The sequence below is a fragment of the Canariomyces notabilis genome (assembly GCF_033297395.1).
Source record: "Canariomyces notabilis strain CBS 508.74 unplaced genomic scaffold N656scaffold_3, whole genome shotgun sequence".
Taxonomy (NCBI): domain Eukaryota; kingdom Fungi; phylum Ascomycota; class Sordariomycetes; order Sordariales; family Chaetomiaceae; genus Canariomyces; species Canariomyces notabilis.
In genome coordinates, this window is record NW_027041825.1 from 483,200 (window position 1) to 505,721 (window position 22,522).

The 22,522-nt window shown below is 53.2% G+C and overlaps 4 protein-coding genes across 4 annotated transcripts; all 4 read left to right on the forward strand.

Annotated features, from left to right (window-relative positions):
- Window positions 1-3,634: 3,634 nt before the first annotated feature.
- On the forward strand, window positions 3,635-11,847 carry N656DRAFT_702398 (uncharacterized protein; the record flags this gene model as incomplete). Its single annotated transcript, XM_064811023.1, has 7 exons — window positions 3,635-3,688; window positions 3,790-5,313; window positions 5,375-5,724; window positions 5,782-7,634; window positions 7,699-7,988; window positions 8,056-11,510; window positions 11,577-11,847. 7 exons carry the CDS (start codon window positions 3,635-3,637, stop codon window positions 11,845-11,847), a joined length of 7,797 nt encoding a protein of 2,598 aa, XP_064673171.1.
- A 2,175-nt stretch (window positions 11,848-14,022) lies between these two features.
- Window positions 14,023-14,677, forward strand: N656DRAFT_387646 (uncharacterized protein). Its single transcript, XM_064809482.1, has one exon. It carries the CDS (start codon window positions 14,238-14,240, stop codon window positions 14,613-14,615), a length of 378 nt encoding a protein of 125 aa, XP_064673172.1. The 5' UTR covers window positions 14,023-14,237; the 3' UTR covers window positions 14,616-14,677.
- Window positions 14,678-18,874: 4,197 nt separating this feature from the next.
- On the forward strand, window positions 18,875-20,941 carry N656DRAFT_703089 (uncharacterized protein; the record flags this gene model as incomplete). Its single annotated transcript, XM_064811076.1, has 1 exon — window positions 18,875-20,941. The coding sequence occupies one exon, from the start codon at window positions 18,875-18,877 to the stop codon at window positions 20,939-20,941; it is 2,067 nt and encodes a 688-aa protein (XP_064673173.1).
- A 649-nt stretch (window positions 20,942-21,590) lies between these two features.
- Window positions 21,591-22,229, forward strand: N656DRAFT_387766 (uncharacterized protein). The gene has a single exon (XM_064809483.1). It carries the CDS (start codon window positions 21,810-21,812, stop codon window positions 22,149-22,151), a length of 342 nt encoding a protein of 113 aa, XP_064673174.1. The 5' UTR covers window positions 21,591-21,809; the 3' UTR covers window positions 22,152-22,229.
- The last annotated feature ends 293 nt before the right edge of the window (window positions 22,230-22,522 follow it).

Sequence of the window (22,522 nt, forward strand, 5' to 3'; positions counted from 1 at the left end):
TCCTAGCCTTCCTAACCTTCCTAGCCTTCCTAACCTTCCTAGCCTTCCTAACCTTCCTAGCCTTCCTAACCTTCCTAGCCTTCCTAACCTTCCTAACCTTCCTAGCTTTTTTAACCTTTCTATATTAGCCTTCATCAACCTACATTGGCCTTTAAGATGCAGCTAATTAGCTAGATCGATTTGATCTATAAGTTAGGAGTGAGGAAGCTGTATATAGTTCACAATCTCTACGGCCTACGGGCATCACGATAGCTTCCTCAGTAAGCAATGCAAGCAGTTGTCTTTACTACTGTGTGAACACTTGCTTGTGCACTTGTTGTAGACTCTTTGGCTCTACCGAACCTCACCCCGTTTAAGTCAACCTTCAGTCTGAGGAGTCCCTTTCAGTGGTAGGGGACCGAGATTCGTCACAGCTAGTTATCGAATTTCTCCTATTGCTTACCTAGTTCTAGGACTAAGCATCTTACCTACTTACTAGCCCTAATATACCATTTAATAGCGAACCAACTTCGATTTCTGACCTAGCTAAAATATACGCTATTCAGATCTAAGTAAAGACCCTCAGGAATGCCTAGGGAGGAGGGTATATATAGGACGATGTTACATTATTAGTTGACTTCGAAGTAGGAGGAATTAGGGTAATTGTTAGTTATAATTAAGGTAGTAATTAGGGTAGTTAGCAATAGTATAGTTGATAGGAATATCCCTCTGGTTATTCTTTTGGACGCTTGTGCTCGCCGGCGACCATGGGCGTCCATGCGGCACGCTCTTTTCTTCGCTACCCTTTTTGGCACCTATTCCTAATTGGTGCTCAGTCTACTGCATAGCCCCACCAGCCCGGGTTATATGGTTGGTTCGTGACACTAGCTCAATAAAGAAGATTGTAGCAACGAAGAAAGCTATAGTAACAAAGGAAGCTGTAGCAATGAAGGAAGTGGTAGCAACGAAGAAGGTTGTACTAACGAAGGAAGCTTGTGACGAATCTCAGTCCCCTAACCACTGAGAGGGACTTCTCTGAGACTAAAGGTCTGACTTAACGACGGGGTGAGGTTCGGTAGAGCCAAAGGGTCTGCAACAGTTGACACAAGCAAGTGTTCACACAGAGTATAGACAACTGCTTGCATTGCTTACTGGAGAACCTCCTGAAGGTCCTCCAACGAGTAACTATCTAGCTAGTATATATAATACTCCGTTTCACCATGTTCACTGGTGATAATATCGATTATCACCAGTGTCACTCGTGACAACGGTGAGCCTCTTGGATTATCGCTGTCCATGCCTTGCCTTGCTAGTGATAATCTCCTGATTGGTTCGTTAAGCGATTGGCTGCCAGTTTGTCCTACAGGTCCGGCTGCAGCCTCCCTAGGTGACCAACAATGGCTATTTCGTGACAAAGCTATACCAATAAAGGAAGTTATGGTTTTTAGCCTATAAAGGCTTAGGGCAAGGAAGCTAAGGAAGGATCTTTAACTTCACTTAGTGATAGTTATATTGAATTAATTTAGAGCTTTAACCTTTCCCAATTAGGTAATACTTAGTTCTTTACTTAGTCTTCTAGGTAGGGCCTAAATCGCTTAAATCCAAGGTCTTTTCGAAATTGTATGCGTTATTAGGTTGGAAAAACCGGTTCTAGAAAACCATTTAGTTCTAGGAAACCACCCAGTTCTAGGAAACTACCTAGTTCTAGGAAACCACCCAGTTCCAGCAAACTACCCAGTTAATGTAGTCGCTTGGCCTATCTTCTAGGCAGGGCTTAAATTGCTTTAAATCCAAGGTCTTTTCGAAGTTACATGCATTTTTAGGTTGGAAAAACTGGTTCTAGGAAGCCACCTAGTTAACAAAGTCGCCTAGCCTATCCTCTCAATGCCAGCTCTCATGAGGGATCCCATTTACCTATAGGTAGTAGGCCTAGTCCGCTTAACGGAAGCACTGTTTATAGAACTTACTCCCTAGCAAGGCCAAGCAACTATATTACCAATGAAATTTGTAGTGTTGATCGAAAGGTCTTTTTAGTATTATTGGCGTTATTATAGTTTTAGTTGTAGGAGGAAAAGAAGGATCCTATAGTTAAAGAACTAGTAGGAGGATCTTATAGTTAGCTACTGGCAATAGGGATAGTAAAGGACCTTTATTATTAGCTATATAGGCAACTATACTAAGGTAATATCCTGTTTGTTATCTTTAATATAATAGCCTACCTTTCCTTCCTGATACTGCCTTATCTTCTTTAGCTAGTGTCATGGAATGACCATTGTTGGCGGCCCGAGGGGCTGCAGCCGGGTCCGCGAGACGTCTGGCGACCAATCATTCAACAGACCAATCAGAGGATTATCACTGCTAAGATCAAGCCGTCACTGGTGATAATGGGAAGTCACTGTCGACAACGGAGTATCAACAATGAATACAGAACAGTCACTGGTGATAGTCGCCAGGGCATGGTGAAACAAGGATTATATATACTAGCTAGATAGTCACTCGTTAGGAGGACCTTCAGAAGGTTCTCCAGTAAGCAATGCAAGCAGTTGTCTTTACTACTGTGTGAACACTTGCTTGTGCACTTGTTGTAGACCCTTTGGCTCTACCGAACCTCACCCCGTTCAAGTCAACCTTCAGTCTAAGGAGTCCCTTTCAGTGGTAGGGGACCGAGATTCGTCACACAAGATGATTCAATTGTTGTTGTAGCCGGTGAAGGTCGTGATGGCTGTCAAGTAGGTGTGTGGGCGGAAAATAGCTGTAATACTGGCCGTTGCTGTGGTGGCCGTTGCTGTAGTGGCCGTTGTTGTGGTAAGCTAAGCCCCCTGTATGCTAGGTGTATGCCAGGCCTTGGCAGTGGCTTGAATCGTGGCTGAAGTGGGTCCTGATCAAACTCTGACTATGATCAATGTCCCCAGTAGAAATGGTATTAATGTGGTCTACAGAGTCCAGGACAAGATCAACTTTATTGCTTTCGTCTCGATGTTGCGATGAAGTCGACTCGGAGATAGAGATATTTGGCTTAAGGGAAAGAAAGTGTATCATCTGTCAAATTTACACTATCTGGGGTGGAATAAGTAAAATGCAACATCATCCCTATCCTAGTGAGTTGGCCTGAAGATCGTGGATTGGATCATTGGAGGTCGGGCAGTCGGTGAGCGGAGTAAGGTTCCATTTGCTCATGGGGCCGTTGCAGTGATTGAAATTGGCGATGGCAGGCCTTCGGTCGGGCCCACCTCACCACTGAAGCTCACACGCAGCAGGGCCCCACTACCGTAGAGGCCAGTGGAGCTGAGGAAGGCTTTCGGTAGGGGTCCCCGCTCCGGTTTGGCGCGCCCCTCCCCGCCTTGCCGCAATCCGCAGGTGCGCCCGGTCGTGAACACAAAACCTTTGGCGTTCCCTGTTATTGGTTTTAGTTCGCATCCCTTGCACATAGCAGCTCCCAACATAGTAATCTCATCAACAGCTGCCGCAGGACCGGCCCTCCCTGTAATCACCATAATAACTCGGTAATCCCATCGTGGTCGACCGAAAATTTCGCGGCGAAGTCAAGCGGCCTTCGTCAGGACGCGAAACCATCAGAAAACAGGTCGAAGAGGTTCCGGTAGTCCAAAATCATGGGACGGTCCCGGCCGAGCCCTGCTCCTGTTGTCAACGCAAAATGAACGGCGATGCGGGCCTGGTAGGCTGCCTGGTCGAGAGGCTTACAACGAGGGTACGTCTTGTTGATCTGGTTTACCTCTTCCGCCGTGCAATCCTCGACTATCAATTGCTGACATCTCGTGTGCTCTATCGCACTGCTCGCCCATACGACAGCTCCCCCACCGCACCGGCACGACGACCCAGGACCTCTCCCAGGACGACATCGTCTCCATCACGCGCGCCACGCTCGTCAAGATCAGCGCCTCCTCCATCAGCCTCATTCTCGACGCTCTGCTCAACTTGCTAGAGGACTTGGCGCGCCCCTATAAATCCGTCGTCTCACATCCGCCCCATGTCCTCTTCTCGGAGCTCTATGTCCTTGAGCTCATTGCCGACTGCTTTGCCAGCAATTGGTATCGTCTCAGGGGCTCCGTCGACAAACCCAACGCTTCTCCCGTGTCGGACGGCCCCCTGTCCCCGTCGCAGCGAGCAGCCTTCTACCCGCCCGAGTCCCTCACCGATGTGCAGATCGCCCGGATATTCGACGTGATCAAGGTCCTGTTCGAACCGATTCCGGACGGCTACACATTGCCAGCCAAGGCTATATTAGACGATTCGTCCGCCAAGCCCATCGCAACACCCTTACCAGACGAGCCCACTCGAACACCGCTCTCTACTTCATCCAATGAGCCCGTCGAGACAGGAAGCCTTCTCCAGGCCCATGCCAGCGCCATTGAGGCACACGTAAAGCTCATGGTTGAGTACATGACGGCCTCGAGCTGGCCCATCGCCTTCGACTTCTTCCGAAACATAATCTACGCATCCCGCAACCCGGTGCCCACGCAGAACAATGCCGCCCCGAATACCGCCGCCGTTGACGAGGAGCGCGCCGCGCTCATTGTGCTGCGCCTCGTCTCCTACTTCTGGGTCGACAGCCAGAAGTTGGGTCTCGTCATACAAGAGTTTTGCTCGAGCTTCCTGCATTACCGCAAATCGTTCCAAAACACCATAGCCGTGGTCCTGCCGCAGCTCATTACCCGCTGGTTAGACCGCTACCCGGACGAGTTCGTACAGATGCATTCCCTGCACAACCCTAAGCGCCGCGACACGGCGCCCGACACGCTGCTGGAGATGGCCCACACGGTAGGGGACAACGGCCGGCGGAAGGCACTGTTGTTTCCGATGCAGATGACGCTGCTATTCCTGCAGCCCGATGTGTTTGAGGTCGCGAGCAATCTGCGCGAGGCGAAAGGCGCCAGCATGGTCAAGAAGGTTCAGTTTCTGGACGGGCTGAGGAAGGCGTTGAGGAACCGCAACGAACAGGCCGCCTACTGTCTGGTGCTGTTGCTGAGGGCAGCGAGGCACTTTGATATTGAGAGCGATTCGGCCCTCATGAGCTACGCCATGGACGTGCAAGATGAGGTGAGAGATGCCGTGTTCAGGCGGTTCGCTCCAGGAACCGAGGGGGTGCTGTTTGAGCAGGACATCATGACAGCTGCGTTCGTGTCGCTCGCACACCTCAATTTTGACTACTGCGTCGAGACCCTGGCCACGGCAATTTGTCTGGCCCCTTCGGCGCCCGATAGCTTCAAGATCGCCGTAATCCAGGCATGTGCGCATTTTGCTCGTCTCGGCGATAGGGAAGAGTATCAGCCGCTCTTCACAGCGGCGAGCGCCTTCGTTCAGGGGCAGCTGCAGGTAAGCTATTTCTCCAAGTTCCGCCTCGCAGTGCACGTGTTTGACAGCTGACTTTGCAAAGTTCATGTCTGAGCTTCTCGCCGAAGGATACATTGAAGAACAGAGCGCCCAGCGCAAGGCAGCGGAGAGTGCTTCTTCAATTAGCATGATCTCCAATATTCTCAGCTTCTTGGATGCCTCTCCCATGACTCTCTTCGAAGGCCCGCCCATGGACCGAGGCGAGCGCGACGTTTTCTATCGGGAGAATCTCGAAGCACTCATCTCTTGCGTCATTGCCGCTGACGAGTCTGTCAGGCGGCTGGCTACGGGCGTCGCGAAGCGCTTGTTCGCAAAGGAGCAGGTGCTCTCAACGCTGAGAGCGTCAAAGGGTCTTAGCTCTAAGGCCTTCAAGACCAGGTTCTGGCAGCTTACGTATGTTTTATCATGAGCCAACAGGAGAATGGGCGAGGCAACTAACTCTATACGCAGGTCACTCATTCTGATATCGATCTGCGACAGGGCAAGAATGCCATGTTCCGCCGAAGCGCTCAGGTCTATCCACGGCTATTTAGAGTCAAGGTTACTAGTCCTGACCGCTATACCAGAACTTGGCCAGACTTCTGATGACATTCCTGAACGGACCGCTGCCTCGACAAAGCTCGAGACTCTCTTTCTGGTATCGCTCTGCTCTGCCGACATTGAAGCCTGCCAGATTGTCACATCCTGTGTTGGCACGTTCCTCGATGAATGCCGGCTCATCGACACAGCACCGGCGACAGCAAAGTCGTCCCTGACTCTACTCCGGAATGCCGACATTTTTGGCGAGATTTCAGCCCGCGACTTCAGGTTTACTGGGCTGGTAGCATTCCAGAAGAGAACCAGGTCGCTGTTGAGACGCATGCAGTACCCTAGCGCCGGCATCCTTGACGCGTGGGAATTTGTCTTTGACAGGTGGATGATCCTCAACAAGGAGCTTTGCCAGGCAACCGCCGAGGGCGTCGAAGAGAGGTTAATAATCGACATGGTTGCCGAATGGCGGAATTATTCAGGCTTCCTTGCCTCGCTGGGAGGTATCTGTACAGCTGAGCAAGTTTCTAAAGCATCTAACCTAGAAGAGCCCGCCATTAGTGGGCTGAGGTGGATCGACCGGCTGTCATCTGGAATTCACGAAGAACCGCTCCTGACACGGTATCTAAGGTTGAGCATCCAGCTTCTCGCCTGCGCCAACCTCCGGGTCCGCGAGACCATTCGAGAGGTCCTGTCCGTCGAGGTACCGTCATCCCTGTATTATCCATTGTTCAAAGCCCTTAGCGCAGAGCTCGACGTGCTGTTCACAGGCGCTCTTGAGCCGAGTGTCAAGGGAGTCGATAACGACATCATCTTCGCCGAACAGTCCACATCTCTCCTCAAGGCTTTAGTCGAGAGGCTTGATGGTGCGACGGAGCTCGGTGCAGCATCCAACCTGCACATCGGCCTCATGTGTCTGAATTTTGCCAAGTTTCTCGACGGCGTCTCCGACACGCCTAGCAGCCTCCGCGTCAAAATCAAAACCTGCCAGCTCATCGAATCCGTAACCAAGCGCAAGGAGCACCTCAACCTCCGTGACGATGTGCGCATCCGCAACCAATTGCTCGAGTACATCTTTAGCTGGATCGCCCGTCCGCGCTCCCCTCGGGCGCCAGAAAACGCCTCCTACGGTAGCGGCCGTCCGGACGAAATGACACGCGTCCAAAAGGACCTCGACAAGGCTTGCCTGCGCTGCCTTGCCAGCCTCACATTCCGACTTCCCCTTCAGCCAGGCGATGGGCAAACGGATGCCGGCACAAGCGAGCTCAAGTCACAAATGTTTCATCAGTACTTTAACCGCTTCCTGTCGCTGCTAAATATGGACTTGAACGCGTCCGACATCGTGCGGAGCGACGGCCACCATCACGGCCACTGGGGCAGCTCGAGCACTGCGTCCGAGGCGTCAACGTCGGATCTGGCAATTACCATTCTCTCCAACCTGCTAAGTGCGAATATCGACGTCGGATTGAAGCACTCGCTGAGCATTGGTTACCACGAAAATGTGGACATCAGGACAGCGTTTGTGAGGGTGTTGTATAACATCCTCGTGCAAGGCACGGAGTTCAATAACCTGAGCGATGCCGCAGTGCTTGAGAAGTATAATGAGCTGCTAGACCTGCTGACGGCAGACCCGAGCTTGGCGGTGGCCATGAGCGCCGTTTGCCCCAGTCACGAAGTGGACGAGCTCACCATTTCACTGTTAAACATCTTTGAGACGAGGGGACTGAGTTTTGTGCTGCTCGAGGCGTTGATCAAGCACGAGGTTGAGGAGACTGGTAAGTCCGGCCAGAGTGGATTGCACGGGGTCTCAAATCGGCCGGCTAACTGATCAATTCGTAGAGAACGAATCAGAGCTCCTCCGCCAAACCTGTGTCGCTACCAAGATGTTGTCCATATACGCAAAGTGGAAGGGCACCGGCTACCTCAAGGACACGCTGCAGAACGTGGTTGAGAGGCTCATGCTGACGTCCAAGGAGTTGAGCCTGGAGCTGGACCCGACCAAGGTCAACTCGCCTGAGGAGCTGCAGACGAATGCGGAGCACCTGCAGATTGTCGCTCGCGTCTTTATTGAGAACATATGCTCATCTTCATCCAATATCCCGGCGTCCTTTCGCAAGATTTGCAGTATTGTAGGTTCATACACCGTATATCTGTCATCTGCACCGGCTGGCATCATCGTACTGACGCGGAGCGCAGATCTCGGACTCGGTCCTGGAGAAGTTTCCCGACGCAAAGTACACTGCTGTCGGCGCCTTCATATTCTTGCGCTTCTTCTGCCCTGCAATCGTTGCGCCTGAGGTTGAGGGGCTCGTCTCAACACCGCCATCAAAGGAGATGCGTCGTGGGCTGCTACTCATCGCCAAAGTCATTCAAAATCTGGCAAATAATGTGCTCTTTGGAGCCAAGGAGCCGTACATGTTCCCGCTGATTGATTTTTTGACGAACAATATCTACAAGGTTACTACTTTTCTGCGGGAGATATCAGTCCCGCCAACCACGCTGGAGGATACCACTGGGGGCGAATCGTTTGACTTTGGCTCCTGTGTGGCGCTTCACAGGTTCCTGTATGAGCACTGGGATCACGTCCGGCAGCGGCTTGCCTCTAGGGAGAGGCGGGAATTCGTCTGGTCACCGTCGGATTCGAACAGAGGCCGGACCCACGTGCTAGAGCCGCTGAAGAATCTTGTCATGAACTTGGGGCCACCACCGTTGGCTGTCACATGGAACCGGCCTCATATCGCGACGAACAGCCCCCCGGCTTACTCGAGGTTCCAGGATTTCATGCTCCGCAACGCTTTCCGAACTACCGAGTCCTTCCTGACAGCCCGCGCGGTGTACGACGGCGGCGAGAGTAAGGACGGGCTGTCCATCATCTGCATTATTCTTCGCAATATTGATGGAGAGGTAATCGACTATGACACCCTGATATACTGCTATCTCAAGCTCGCCAGCCGGCTGTGGCACCGCCCGTTTGGACTCTTCATCGACGCCACCTGCTACAACGGGCAAAGCGAGCCCAAGGAGGAGTTGTTCCAGAAGCTGGAACTGCTTACGCCGACCGAGCTGTCTCGCCAGCTGACGCGCATCTACGTCTACAACACCAACAGCGCCTCCAAAAAATGTCTTCGTCGCATCCTCAAGGTGTCGACCAGGAACGAAAACAGCGTGTTCAGTTCATCCAATGTGGAATACCAACTCATAGGAAGCCTGCAGGAGCTGCAAGCGCATTTCCACCTGAGCCAGCTGCATCTGCCCAAGGAAACGATCAGTGTCGTGACGGATACCCGCTTTGTCTTTCAGCCGATTGCCAGGCTGTCTAAATCCAAGGGTAAGATTGATGTGGTGATCAAGGTTGGCAGTCAGTTTGTGCAAGTCACAACGAACAAGAAGCAGGAAGTGCCCGGCTTCCGCCTGAGCACGACCGTCAATGACATCTTCCGACTGAGTGACGTGGAAGAGGCGCCCACGTCAATCCAGACGGAGGACGACTCAGCCTTCGGTCTCAGGGCGGACAACGGCAGAATTGTCATGTACTTTACAAGCCCGAAGAAGGCCGAGGTGCTGCAGCACATACGCGCGGCAAAGGCCAAATACGCCAAGGACACGCGGGCCATGAAGTCGTTTGAGCGACTGATTCGGCCGCAGGACGTGCCGGGGACACTCCTGAACCTTGCCCTGACCAACCTGGCCAGTACGGATTCGGTGCTAAGGCTATCGTCGTATAATCTGCTGAGCGCGCTGTGCAAGGCGTTCAAGTTTACGGCAGCGTCGAAGCTGATGAGTACGAAAGATATCATGGTGCCACTGGACCCGTCGCAGTTCATCATCAAGATTAGCAAGAGCCTGGCACAGACGGAACCTCAGTTGACGTCGGATTTCTTGAATGAGTTCTTCGTCGGGTGGGACAGCTTCTCGGAGGAGCAAAAGCCCCTGAGTTTGGCGTACATGGCGCCCTGGATTCCTGGGCTGCGTACCTCTCTGCTGGCTAGCGAAAGTGAGAGCGACAAGGGAAGGGAGAAGATTGCGGCGCTGTTCAGGAAGCTTATCGATGTCACACTTTCAGACCCGACGCTGATGTTTACCCTGGAGCAGTCGGTGTGGCCCGCCATATATCAGGACGAAGTGCTTCTGGACATATTTCTGGAGGAGATTATCAAGGCGGCCCTGACGCTCGGTTTTGAAGACGTCCAAACCGAGACGCTGACGTCGATTGCCAGCGCGATTGGCACAATCACTCTGCGAGGGAAGGTCATATCGCGCCTGCGGAAGGCATTGAATCGGTCCTCGCTGCGGCCGACCAAGTTCCTGCCTGACAACCCGGTCTGGAATGAGATCTGCGTGCTGCTACAGTTCTGCGCGGCTTTGTCATTTGACAGCGGCGTGCAGGCCCAGCTGTATCTGCCAGAGATCTTCCACATCGTCACGATGCTCGCCAACACGGGCATGCCGGAGGTCCGGGTCGTGGTGCACCGCCTGCTGGTCAACTCAATCCACTCGGCATGTACCTCATTTGTACTCGACGAGAACCGGCTTAGCAAGCTACGGGCAACGTTGGAGGTGCTTTCGGACACCAAGAGCGACATATTTGTCAACACAGCCACCTTTATGCGCGACGGTGCGTCCATATCAACTACCCAGGAAGCCGGGCCTACCCTCGCAGCGACCGAGCACCTAGCTACCATTCTTTTCGAGACGTGCTCCATCGCGGCGCCGTCGGTGGATACCGCCAACGCGTGGCGTTCCCGATGGATGTCTCTCGTGGCCAGCACAGCCTTTCAAAACAACCCGGCGATCCAGCCGCGTGCTTTCACCGTCATGGGCTGCCTCGCCCGCGAAGAAGTCGATGACGACCTGCTGTACCAGGTCCTCGTGGCGCTGCGCAACAGCGTGACCCGCTTTGCTGAGGAAGGCAGCAGCGACATGCTCGTCGCCATCGTCACGGCGCTGTCCAAGATGATGGCCAAGCTGCAATCAGCGTCCCGGTACGGCCTGCAGCTCTTCTGGCTGGCCATGTCGCTGCTGAGATTGGTGCCGCCCCACCTATTCAATTGCGCCGCCGCGTTGCTCGAGGCCGTCCTCACTAACATCAGCTCATCGGGCGACATGCGCGGAGGGGCCGATAAGATGGTCCCGCACCTGCTGCAGGGCAGGGCCCAGCTTGAAGAGGCGGCACTGCCCCTCGACGAGGCCTACGGAATTCACTTCAACGCTGAGAGCTTCCACTTTGCGGCGTGCGCTTGCGTAGTCAGGGGTCTAACCGACACGGTCACCAAGGGTACCGCGTTGAGGGTACTCGCAACTTTGTTGGAGATGACAAGCTGGTCGCCCGAGAGCAACGGCGGTGCCAACGCCGACAGGGACGTGCGCGACATGGCGGCGTCGCCGTACATGGCGCTCATCCTGGCGCGGACGGCGTCGCTGGAGGAGCTGCGCGAGCACCTGTGGACGGCAGGTATCAATCCGAGCGGGCTGGCGGACCCGGGCACGCTGAGGGCGGCGCAGGACCTGGGCAGGATCAAGGATAAGGATCTGCTGCTTAACACGGCCATCGAGCTGGTGGATTTCCAGTACCTTGAGGACGCGGTTCAGCATCGTAGCCTGCAGTGGCTGAACCGGATTGCGCTGGCTAGACCTGGGGTGGTTATGCATTTGTGGGTTGTCTCTTGGTTTCTTTGGCTCTCCCTTGGACGTTCTATGCTAAGCATACTTAATAACAGATGCGGCCCCATCATCACCATCCTGGACGACATCCTCCTCCACTGCCAGAGCTCGGCCACTCTTGAGGCGGCGCACACGCTGCTGCAGACGCTGACCTCAAACCCAAAGTTCTCCAACTCGAGCGAGTCGGTCGCGGTGCTCAACGAGATCCTCGACGATATGGGCTTTGGCGGCCTCTGGAGGAGCTGCTCGTTCAATACGAGCCAGGAGCCACGCGACCAGGCGTACTTTGCGCTGACGGAGAAGCTGATTGAGGTCAGTTGCGCCTAAAGAAGCAGAAGTGTGAAGTTTTGGATATTCGGCTAACACTTTTTCGCTTTCCGGTTGGCAGCTCATCTACTAAGACATAGATCTACTGTTTCTTGGGAAAGCATACAAGTGCGTGGACACTTGAATCATGTGATCTGGCCTATTTACTGTGCTGTGACGTGGATGTGAAGCCGGTGGGCGATGTTGGGAAGTAGTTATAGCGATGGTCGTCGTGGTCGCTTCACCAGGATGAGCAGGCCGATAGGAAGAGCGGGGAGCGAATTGATTACAGGTGATGTTCTACGGGTATCTTCATTGCATGCCTGCGCTTCTTTCTTCTTTCCCATTTAAGCATTTGGAGCGAGTGAGACATGGATGGAAGGGTTCTTGTTCATGTTTTCCTGCTGGTGTTGTCTCTTTCCAGAGAGCTGATGTAGAGGTCATTGGAAAGGACGAAGACGAAAATGAAAACTGCTATTATTGCAAAAACAAAACAAGCACTGCTTGATCGGTGCCCTCCCGGTTATGATCGGCGTTTAAGCTTATGGCTTGAGCTGTAGCGTCGGGGATTAGCGAAACACCGCCTGTCATTCACAAACAGGTTTTGACCAGGCGAAGCTGTCAGAATGCAATGGTGTGTGGAGATAGTGTATATTCGCCCCGCGGCCCGGCCATGTCGGCAGACCGTTGAGGTGCCTGGCCGCGCCGCCGGGCCCTGGTCGCTAATCTCCGCGTTTATAATGCGGAGTCCTGGGGCTTACCGATGCGTGATTGTCAGCTCCCGAGGACCGAGGACCGGGGCCGCCGGGGTCGGGTTCAAGTCGGGTCGGGTCGCGGTCTCCTTTGGTGCACTTTGTTCCACTTTGGTGTATATGTATTACAGAATGTAGTCGGTGTCTGGCGGTGCACGACTGATTTACACCTCAGTCAGTAAAGTAAAAGGTAACGTTGTTTCGAGATACTTTTGTGAGTTGGAAAGAAATTTCATGCATGAGGATTGCTACACGTGCCCGAATGTTTCGGGGAGTGTACTTAACCTTATGTCTTGTTCGTACCCTACGGTACTGTACTTCGAGCTGTGCCCCTGCCCTGCGGCCCTGTTCCGCCGTTCCCGTCGCGTGCTACACAGACGTACAGTAGGGCCGATCGATTGGGAGCACACCAACGGCTGGTCCGATCGGATCTTTCGTTGTGCATGCTTGAGGCGCAGTGCACTTGCATACATATCGGTCGCTCATTCAAGGTAGGAAAATTTTTCTTTCGGTCGACACTTCTACATTAGAAGGCTTGTTCGGCGACTCGCGGTATCTCTTTTAGTAAGCAACACTACAGCTATTGCGCGAACTCTGCAACTTCGATGCCGAATATTGACCGGACTAGCTGCTGGTTGCATCCGGCCTTAAGGCAACTGAGTCCGTTCGTACACTCTTGTAGATGACAGTCGCTTCGTATACTGTAGTAATGTAGTGTACGACATATAATTAGGCTGTCGACGGAATTGCCAAGCGCTGATGACTGTCTTAATTTGTACCCATCTCCCCGTCTCAGTCATCTCGTCAATTTCCCCGGACTTTGGGAATTCGTGTTTTGCTAGCGTCATCACCGAGTCACTGAGCATCACTTAAGCTGATGCTAAGTCGGCTCAGTCATCATTCGTAATCGTTCCGAAGGGTCCTTACTCAATTGCTCAGAGCTGGTCACCGTTCAAAACGAGGGCGTTGCATTGTCAGCTTCTGCTCAAAAAAGTGACCATGGATTGAGAGGGAACCGTAAAACTAACAACAGCCTTGTCCTGGGATATTCCAAATGATTTGTGGCCAGTTGAGAGTCGGTCTTGCAAATGATTTGCATCGGAGCTAAGGCCGAGTCCGGCCGCTGGCAGGGAGCCCAATCCACTTTTGCACAGCCCCTGCAGGTTGATGGTTTCTGCACTTCCGTCGGCGGCTGCCGAGATCTCTCCATTGCCGGAAAAGACCCGCATTCCTTGTCTGCATTCGGCCTAGGGCGCTCTAGTACCTCACACCTACAGGATTCCCTTCCCACTTCTACACTTCACCAGGACCAACGAGATGCGCAAAGCGGTTTCCCCTGACATATTGCGTATGTCGTGCAACGTGGGAAAACGAGACATTCGTGAGCTTCATCCTATTCTAGAAGTCTAGAAGGGGTGCTTGATGCAAGCCCAAGGAAGATTTTTTTGCACTCATGCCGTGATCGCAGGATCGCGGATAAGGCCGTGTAAAGGCCGTTAACTAGAGTAAAACCGTCCCGATCGTGAGGATGGATGTCAACGAAATCTGCCACAGGTGAGCCTTGGCATGGACAGCAGTGTATGACTTGCAGAATACCTACGTAGTACGTACAACCGTGCTTTATATACTTACTGCACGACAAGAAGATTTGATCTATATATGTTCCGTATTCCCGAGAAAAGAGCGAAACCGCGAGCTTCTAGAACATCGGAAAGCCTCAAAGCTGCTGTACGATGCCATCCCACTGAAGCTACGACCGGGCGGCTTACTCTACTTTTTGTCTTGACCTCGTCGTCAGACAGCGCGCTGGCCCGCTGGGTAGTACGGTCTCTTAGGAGTATACTTACTTACGTATTAGCCGTGGAAATCCCTACCCTACCCTCGCCGACCTGGTCCTTGCCTCTGGGTCTGGGGTCCCGAGCTGGCGGTTCAGGCCGTCAGAAAGACGGCTACACGAGATGTGTGCAACCACACTCGGGCCACACTATGGATAACATTACTGTAGTTGGTCCCGAAGCACGGGCTGACATAGACTAGCTGTCGCAATCTTACCCTTCTAGAGCACCTAAAGACCCCATGATTTAAGCTGGCTGGCTGAGACGACGGTCGCTCCCAGTACATATAGCCTGACAGATACACTACCTTATTAGTGTAGGTAGCCGGGAGGCCCGACAGTGCGGATTGCTTAAAGAAAAAGGTTTGCATCCCTTGGTGCTGGTATGGAGGGCGGAGCTACCACACCATTGGTCAGTTGGGTGTTCATTCCGCACGAGCGTGGGCTGCCCCTCGGTTGATGGATGAAAACTCCGAAATCTGAATGATGAATCCAGCGGTAGTAAAAGTGCTGGAACTATCGTCGGTAAGGAGCTGTATGTACTTGGGGGTGGCAGCTGCATTGTCACGGCTCGCCTTTCTTGCAGTGATGAGATGAGAAGATCTCGACGAACAGATGCCGGGATCGTTGAAAATCTCCACCGTTATACCGGGCATAAGCTTCCAGAACGGCGACCCCTGTCCGTCAAGTGAGTGCGGGAGCTGAAGCTGTTTTGTCGTCCGCGTTCTGCAGCTCCGATTGCGCAACACTGAACGAATCAGAAGTCGACAACAGGTGGTGTAACGCTGTCAGAGGCATGCAAAAACGTGGAAGCCCTGGGATCCCAGGGAAGATCGACAAGAAGTCATCAAGTCGTGCAGCCACACATGGGCCTGTGTCTCCCTATCAAGTGCTGGCATCGTATGCCGTGTTACCGCACAACGACAAGTGCGGTTTTAACAAGCCATCCGGAGCAGGACGGCCGGGCTAGAACCTAACATCGGATGACGGACGGTAGCCGGGACGGTAGCCGGGACGGTAGCCGGGCGCTGCGCCGTTTCTAATCCAAAGCTGGTCTGGAGGCCGAGTCGTAGAATGTCATGTAGTGTAATTCTCGAACCTCGATAGATAGCAAAGCTTATTGAGGACCGAGTTGGTGACCAGATTCAGAAACCCGGCGGGTCCAGGCAAGTTTTGCTGAATACATACATACCTAGACAGAGGTCGAAAGAAGCAGGGTCCTTGCTCAGCTTGCTCAAGGGGAGCCTTGGTGCGGCTCGCTGTCGATCCTATTCCCCCGCGATTTGCGAGGCATGCCCCTGTTATTGTGGGATCTGCACTGGTTGGCATGCGATTCACCAGTACTACGGAGTGACCCAAGGACTAATGCGTACGTGTATCACCGCAGCGAGCATATGCCACTAGAAGTCTTGCTCTGGAGGTACCTTCGTCGGCTCGCAATTCTGTTAAGAGGGGTAGTCGAGAGGATGATTTTTACATACAAGATTTTGGGGTCACTAACAGAAGTCGTGGCCTTTCGAAGTACCCGTACCTTACAAAGTTCCGTGGCTCCGAAAGGTGGTGAGCGGAAGGCGCCATCTGGAGCGATTTGGCCAGGGACAAGACGAAGCAAGCCTGCCAACGCGCGACCCGGATTCCGGAGCCCCTGATCCTACCTGGTCTGTCGCGATTGCTGAATTGACCTTGTTTGTGTACATACAATACTACAATATCCCCCTTGTTTGTTCGTTAGCTCGGTACTTCACGTGGGGCAGAATGCAGAAATCGACCTAAAAAGCATCATCATAACTTACAATACCTCAATAGAGGGCTCATACACCGGGAAAGCTCAGTTTCGGCTTGCGTTGAAGTTGAGAGCAGTCTTGAGTATCTGGTAGCCCTGCTTTGGAGAGGTCACGTAGGAGAGACTTCAAGATCGAGGAGATGTGGGTCGAAGTTGACGCATTCAATTGGACGCAGTAGCTTCAGCGCTATACTAGAGAAGGGAAAGCTCTGTGGGGCGGCGTACTACGCTAACAAACAAACAGGGTTGTATTGTACACTTGCAGTCCTCATACACAGGAAGGCGCAGGAAGCCGGAGGCCCATCTTGACTGAGGTAGGCCCTAGCCGGTAGCGCGGTGTCGGCGAAACCGCGGTTTATGGGTGATTCTGCTGAAAAGAGCTTCGGTCACGGGGTGCATACCAGAATGTATTGAGCGCGAGCGTACACCATAACACCAGAAACCCCCTTGACTTTAAATAAAGCAAGCCCGCGGCGGAGCGCATATGCCCGCAAGGGCCGGTTCATGCTTTCGCTCTCCGACACCGCGCACCGGCAAGCACCAGAATTGGAATGCAGTCGCTGTGGCTTGCGGAACAACCGAAGAAGTCGTCGTATTCACTCAAAGTCAATGGTAAATATGTCTCTGAGTCATCTTCGAAATAGCGGCCGGGTAAGGGGAGTGCTACGTCGGATACTCGTACCATCATACAGTCAGCTGCGACGGTCATGTGATTGTGTTTGTCACGGGAGCGTGATGCTTGAGTCGTGCTCCCATGATGGGCGGAATCAGCCTCCAACGTGATGGTCCAGTTTTGATGTCGGCAAGCCTCGCTTCTGAAAGGAGGACACAGCAATGTAAAGAAGCAGAAAAAACGTCCCCTTAGGTGTGCAAGTGGTTGTTGGCCCAAAACCGGATTCTCTGCTATCAGCCACACTACAACCCTGCGCAAGCGTTACGCCACACCTATAACCATTGTTAACGTTTCCAACCTGAGTCAAGGCCACATTACCTCCCTCGCCTCCGTACCTGCGTGCCTATTAAATGCCTAGGCTTCAGGCCTTGCTGCTGGCGCGTCGCGTCCTCGATGAACAGCCACACCTGGACACCCTTAGATCTGTCGTGCATTGCCGTTTTCGGAGCGATCTCCTGTGTGCCATGGAAGGTGACGCGCAAGATGGCAGTAAAAGTAGGTATTCGCCCATGTCGGGCTTAAGCGGCATCAGTCCATCCAATCCTGGGGCGGGAACAAATGCCGTAAAAAAGCGGCGGCAGCCCAATGCAACAAGAGCCCTTCTCCTTCCCACTTACCCAGCACGAGCCCCTGTTGTACCTGACATATCAGGTCACTGTGCGGTGAGGTAGACGGCATGACAGGGCTTAAATTGACCCTGGCTCGCCTGGTTGCCGGGAAGGTGGGAGGGAGTGCCTCAACAGATCTCTCGCTCAGCCACGATCCGGTCGGGAAGGTGTGGGTACAGACGGAGAAGTGGCTTTTGATCCGCGACAGAAAATCTGTATGGCTACCTCATGGCTTCTTCCAGGGAAACCACTTTTTCTGTAGTGAGGCGGCCAATGCCCCACATCGATCACACCTCTCGATGTGTACATATCCGTATCCGTAGACAAACCTAATCCAACATCGATTTCTTGATTCCAAAGCACCCTCTTCAGCCATGATGATCCACAGCTATTCAGCTCGGCTTGCACTTCTACCAGGTGGCAGCAAAGTCCCGTATCACGAATGGCATTCGATGAGAGACATGCCATCTAGCTTTCCGTCCCAGCGCTCTGGATGTCGGACCAACGGATTGCGGTCCTATCGGCTCCACCGGAGTGTTCCGGCCGCTGTCGTGGACCACAACCACAGTGCCTCGACCTCGGCCATCGGAGGCCCCTAGGTGCCCGATGACAAACGCCCATACTTGCTCGGAACTACGAACTAATTGCTTGGTTGCTAACTGCGTCCGGTCTTTCTAACCTATGCCAGCCGGACAACCCAACCCGACAATCCCCGGAGCCAGCCGGGCACCGCTTCCTAGTATATTTGTTGGAACAAGTGAACAAGGTGAGTCAGCTGTCGCTGTTGGGTAATCGTTAATAAGACTACGTGAAGGAACCTTCGGGAATACATTGAGCTTAACTCTTCAAATTGTTGAAGGACTATATACAAAGTGAAGAAAGACACCCAAAATTTATTATCTGGTCGATATCGGGGCATCCCCATGCGCAGACTCTTTTGAAGCATACTTGATCCTTTTCAGTTTTCTCTCCCAAGGGCGCAAAAGTTTTGCTTCTGCACCCTGCCTCCTACGCTTAACGATTTTTAAGTGTTGCATCAGCCATTCGCGATTTCCGTTCCCCTGTGCAAGAGCACAGTTTTGGGAATCTCGCCAAGCCGGCCAGGCCCTGGCCTTGGACCCCTCTTCTGACCCCTGTCAAGAAGTACACGTACCGTCAAGTACCTTTACGGGACTTTACATAAGGTACAACTCACCTGCGCACCACATCGCAGCCCTCCACGCAACCAACCTGGTTTCTCACTCTACAAGGGTACGGATACGTCACTAAGCTTTAGTCATACGACACTAGCATTACTCGACAACCCGAAGCTATAAAAGAACAGGTTGTTTCTTCGACAACCTTCTTCGGCATTTTGCCACGCATCTTGGACCTATACCCCAGGATTTCTCCAACACCATGACACTGCATCAAAGTCGGCCTTATAGTATCAGGCAACACCCAACGCAACATCTTCAACCGACCTTCTTCGAGCACGCGCATAACAACCTGCCCTTTGACGCTGAGGACCTGAGCGTTCTCGATCTCGACGTCCCCAGCTTGTCCTCGTCTCCGATCTCGACGCACTCGCTGCCTTTGCAGTACTCTCGCATCGACTCGCCTTTGTCTACGTTTGACAGCATCCCAGCTTCAACTGCCGCTGTTCCGAGGGAGGCCCACGAGGATCCTTTGTTCCATTTTCGCGCACAAAGCGCCCACGGTCTCTCTGACTCGTCAGCGCAACTTTTCGCAAACGCTGACCTGATGCAAACGGACTCGTGGCTGCCAAACGGCCAAATGACGCCGCAGTCAGTGGGCCGGTTCTCGCACCACCGCGAATCTTCCAGGTCATCGCTAGGTTCGAATGGGCCGGCATCTCCATATTCCCACAACATTTCAAATCCTCGGATTGCCGTGAATGATTCTGTCAACGACAATTTCTCGGGGTTACCCGGTGCCGACGATTTCCACTACCAGTTAACGGCAAAGTCGTTTCCTGGCATATCACACGACACTTTCTATACGACGCTGCCGAGCTACGGGTCAGCCGACAACGCAGCCATGACAGCCTTTTCCGGTCTCGCCACGGCACCGAGGCGCAGGAACGAAAGGAGCATGCTGCCGCCGTCTGAAGATCCGATTGGGCCAAGGGGGTCGCAACCCGTGTCGGTGGCGAGTTCAATAGCATCAGACTCCCCAGCCACACCAGCAGGGGAGCCAGGGGAGGACAGGAAATTTGGTGAGATTGATTCAGATCTGTTCGATATGTTCTTGGAAACGTCCGACTTACCATGCCTGGACGACGCAGCAATGCAAACTGTCCCTAAACTCGACCGAACCATGACCGACGTCTACAACGACGAGCTTTACAACCCCGACTTCAAGATCACATCGACCACACAGGGTCACGCCCCAATACCTCAGAGCAACGCTCTATTTACGCAGCGTCTCCAAGCCGCCAACAATCAGCACTTAGCGGCGGCCGGACACTCCCCAGTGTCCGCAGTCTCGAGAGACCGCTCTCCATTCCGGCAAGGCTCGCCGTTGGCCCCCGTGCCAATGCACGAATTCCCTTCGACCGTGGGGTCGTCGCAGGTGCGCTTTGGATCCGCGCAGCAGATGCGGGAGCAGAACAAGGCCATGCAAGACGCGCAGGCGTTGCGGCAGCAAATAGCGCGATCGGTAGACACTTCTACCCCGCAGACAATATCGCCCAAGGACGCCATGCTTGAATTTCACGAACCCGAAGGGGATGCAAATTTTCCGCTTTTTCCCCAGCAGAACACGGACGGTTTTGACTCTAATGCCATCACTACGGCTGCCGCTGTTCAGAACCAGCCAGCGTTCGATGGGCTGCATATGGACTCCAACGCGTTCAATTTCATGCCGCAGTTGCCAACGGCCATTCAACGGTACCAGTTTATGGCCCAAGCACAACCACAGCAACGGAGTGTGGTACCCTCAGGGAGCGCCACGTCGCTTGATACATCGCGGGTTAGTTCCGCCGACACGGCGGCTACGGAGTCTACACACGAGGCCGTACCACAGCGACCACCTTCTGCGAGGGCGGATGGCGGCACGTACACCTGCACCTACCACGGTTGTACGCTGCGGTTTGATACACCTGCTCTTTTGCAAAAACACAAGAGAGAAGGCCATCGGCAGGCTCATGGTTTACAAGGGCCTCGGCGCGCAGACGCTGCTGGCATGACATCTGGTCTGTTGAACACACAGGCTGGACCGCACAGATGCGACCGCATCAACCCAAGCACTGGGAAACCTTGCGCTACCGTCTTCTCGAGACCCTATGACCTTACCAGGCACGAAGATACGATTCACAATGCGCGCAAGCAGAAGGTCCGTTGTGATTTGTGTACGGATGAAAAGACGTTCAGCAGAGCCGACGCACTAACGCGGCACTACCGCGTGTGCCATTCCGACGTCGAGCTTCCAAGCAAGCACCGGAGGCGCACAGGCCACAGTTGAGTGGTGGACAGTCACTCGAATCGGTATCGGAAAAGTACATCCTGAAGTGTTGCCCTCTGCGCAAAATCCGGCAGACCTTCGAGCAAGTTCCAGAAGGTGATGTCGATTGCATCGCAATGACGTCGGAGACGCAGCCGGGTTTGCGCAAGGGAGGGGTGTGTAACATCATGGACAGCCCAATTGCGTCACATCATTGGCTCCAGGAGGCCGACCCTCGTCGCTCACCCCACCACATCCAAGGGTCTCGCATGCCGAGCGTCGCATGCAGGGACTGACATGGCACCCCGGTGACACTATTTTCATCCGGCGGCTTGCTAGGCTTGCACCTCCACAGCGCAGCGCGGGGGACTGCTGCACCGCGCCAAAAAGGACCCTGTCGATCTTGGGCTGTGCCCCGATTTCTGGCGTGCCCGGAATCGAGATGCAATGACATCATGAGACTAGTGATGTCGGACAACTCCGTCACCATCAACCTTTGATGCAAACCGATATCGGGCTTTCCGCGCACATTCCGCTAAGCCAATGGTTAACGGTTGGTGGCTTTCCACATCGCAGGAATCAATTGCATCGCCCCATCCTCAATAATTGTACATTGCGAGCGCGAGGGGGAGAAGTTCTGGTACTTGTTTATCCCTTGCAGCTCTCTGGACGGCGAGCCCGGCGACAGCCTTTTACCTTCTTGGTGTTTCATTCTTATTCACTTACAGTTTTTTATTATTCCTTTGTCTTTCATTGCGAAGGAGTAGCGGGGTTTGCGCTAGGTTCAGCGGTCTTCATGACATTCCTCTTACTGCAATGATGGGAATTATGATATTGGATTTCTAGCGAGGAAAGAAAGACACAGATTATAGACTGTATCACGTACAGCATGGCATGGCATGGTAGGACATTGGGAGGTATGGCACGGGCTAGTAAATCTCATTTTGTCCATTATTTTCTCTTCCCAATTCTTCTCGGGCGCATAATGGTGGGATGTATTTCCCCGCTCCGGGTAAGATTGTATCATGACCTTACAACGTTTCCTTTTCATGTACGGCGACGCAAAAGGACAAGGCATGGGCTTAGAGGAAAATCAAGATCTCACGCGGGACGAAATTTTGCTTGTCATCTCTGGGCGTTACTGGTAGCATCATGCACTCAATTGAGACTCGGAGCAATTGGACTTGGGCAAGATGAAGACTGCTCCCCTCGGGACAAACGGAGTTGGTGATGATAGTAATGCTGTATATATCCCTAATTCATTATGATCGCACCCCGATTTGGTCTCAATTACTCCTGCCAGGTGAAGAAATGCTCTGTGTGCTTAAACAGTTTCAACAAACTCTATTCGACATCACCCTAGATCGCAGTTGCCGATCTGGATTCGGGAAGGGAAAGTAGCTTCCGTCCATAGCCCTGCACTCCCGATTCTACGTGTAGTGTAGTGGTGTAGTGTAGTGACGCAGGGGAGGAATCTCGTGACGTAGGCACTCCTCCACACCTGCCCCAGATTTTGATCTCTAGGCCAAGTTGGTCCGATGTTCGGTTATCTTGCAAGCCATCATGCCTCCATTACAGTTGTAAAAGGATGGTCGAGAAATC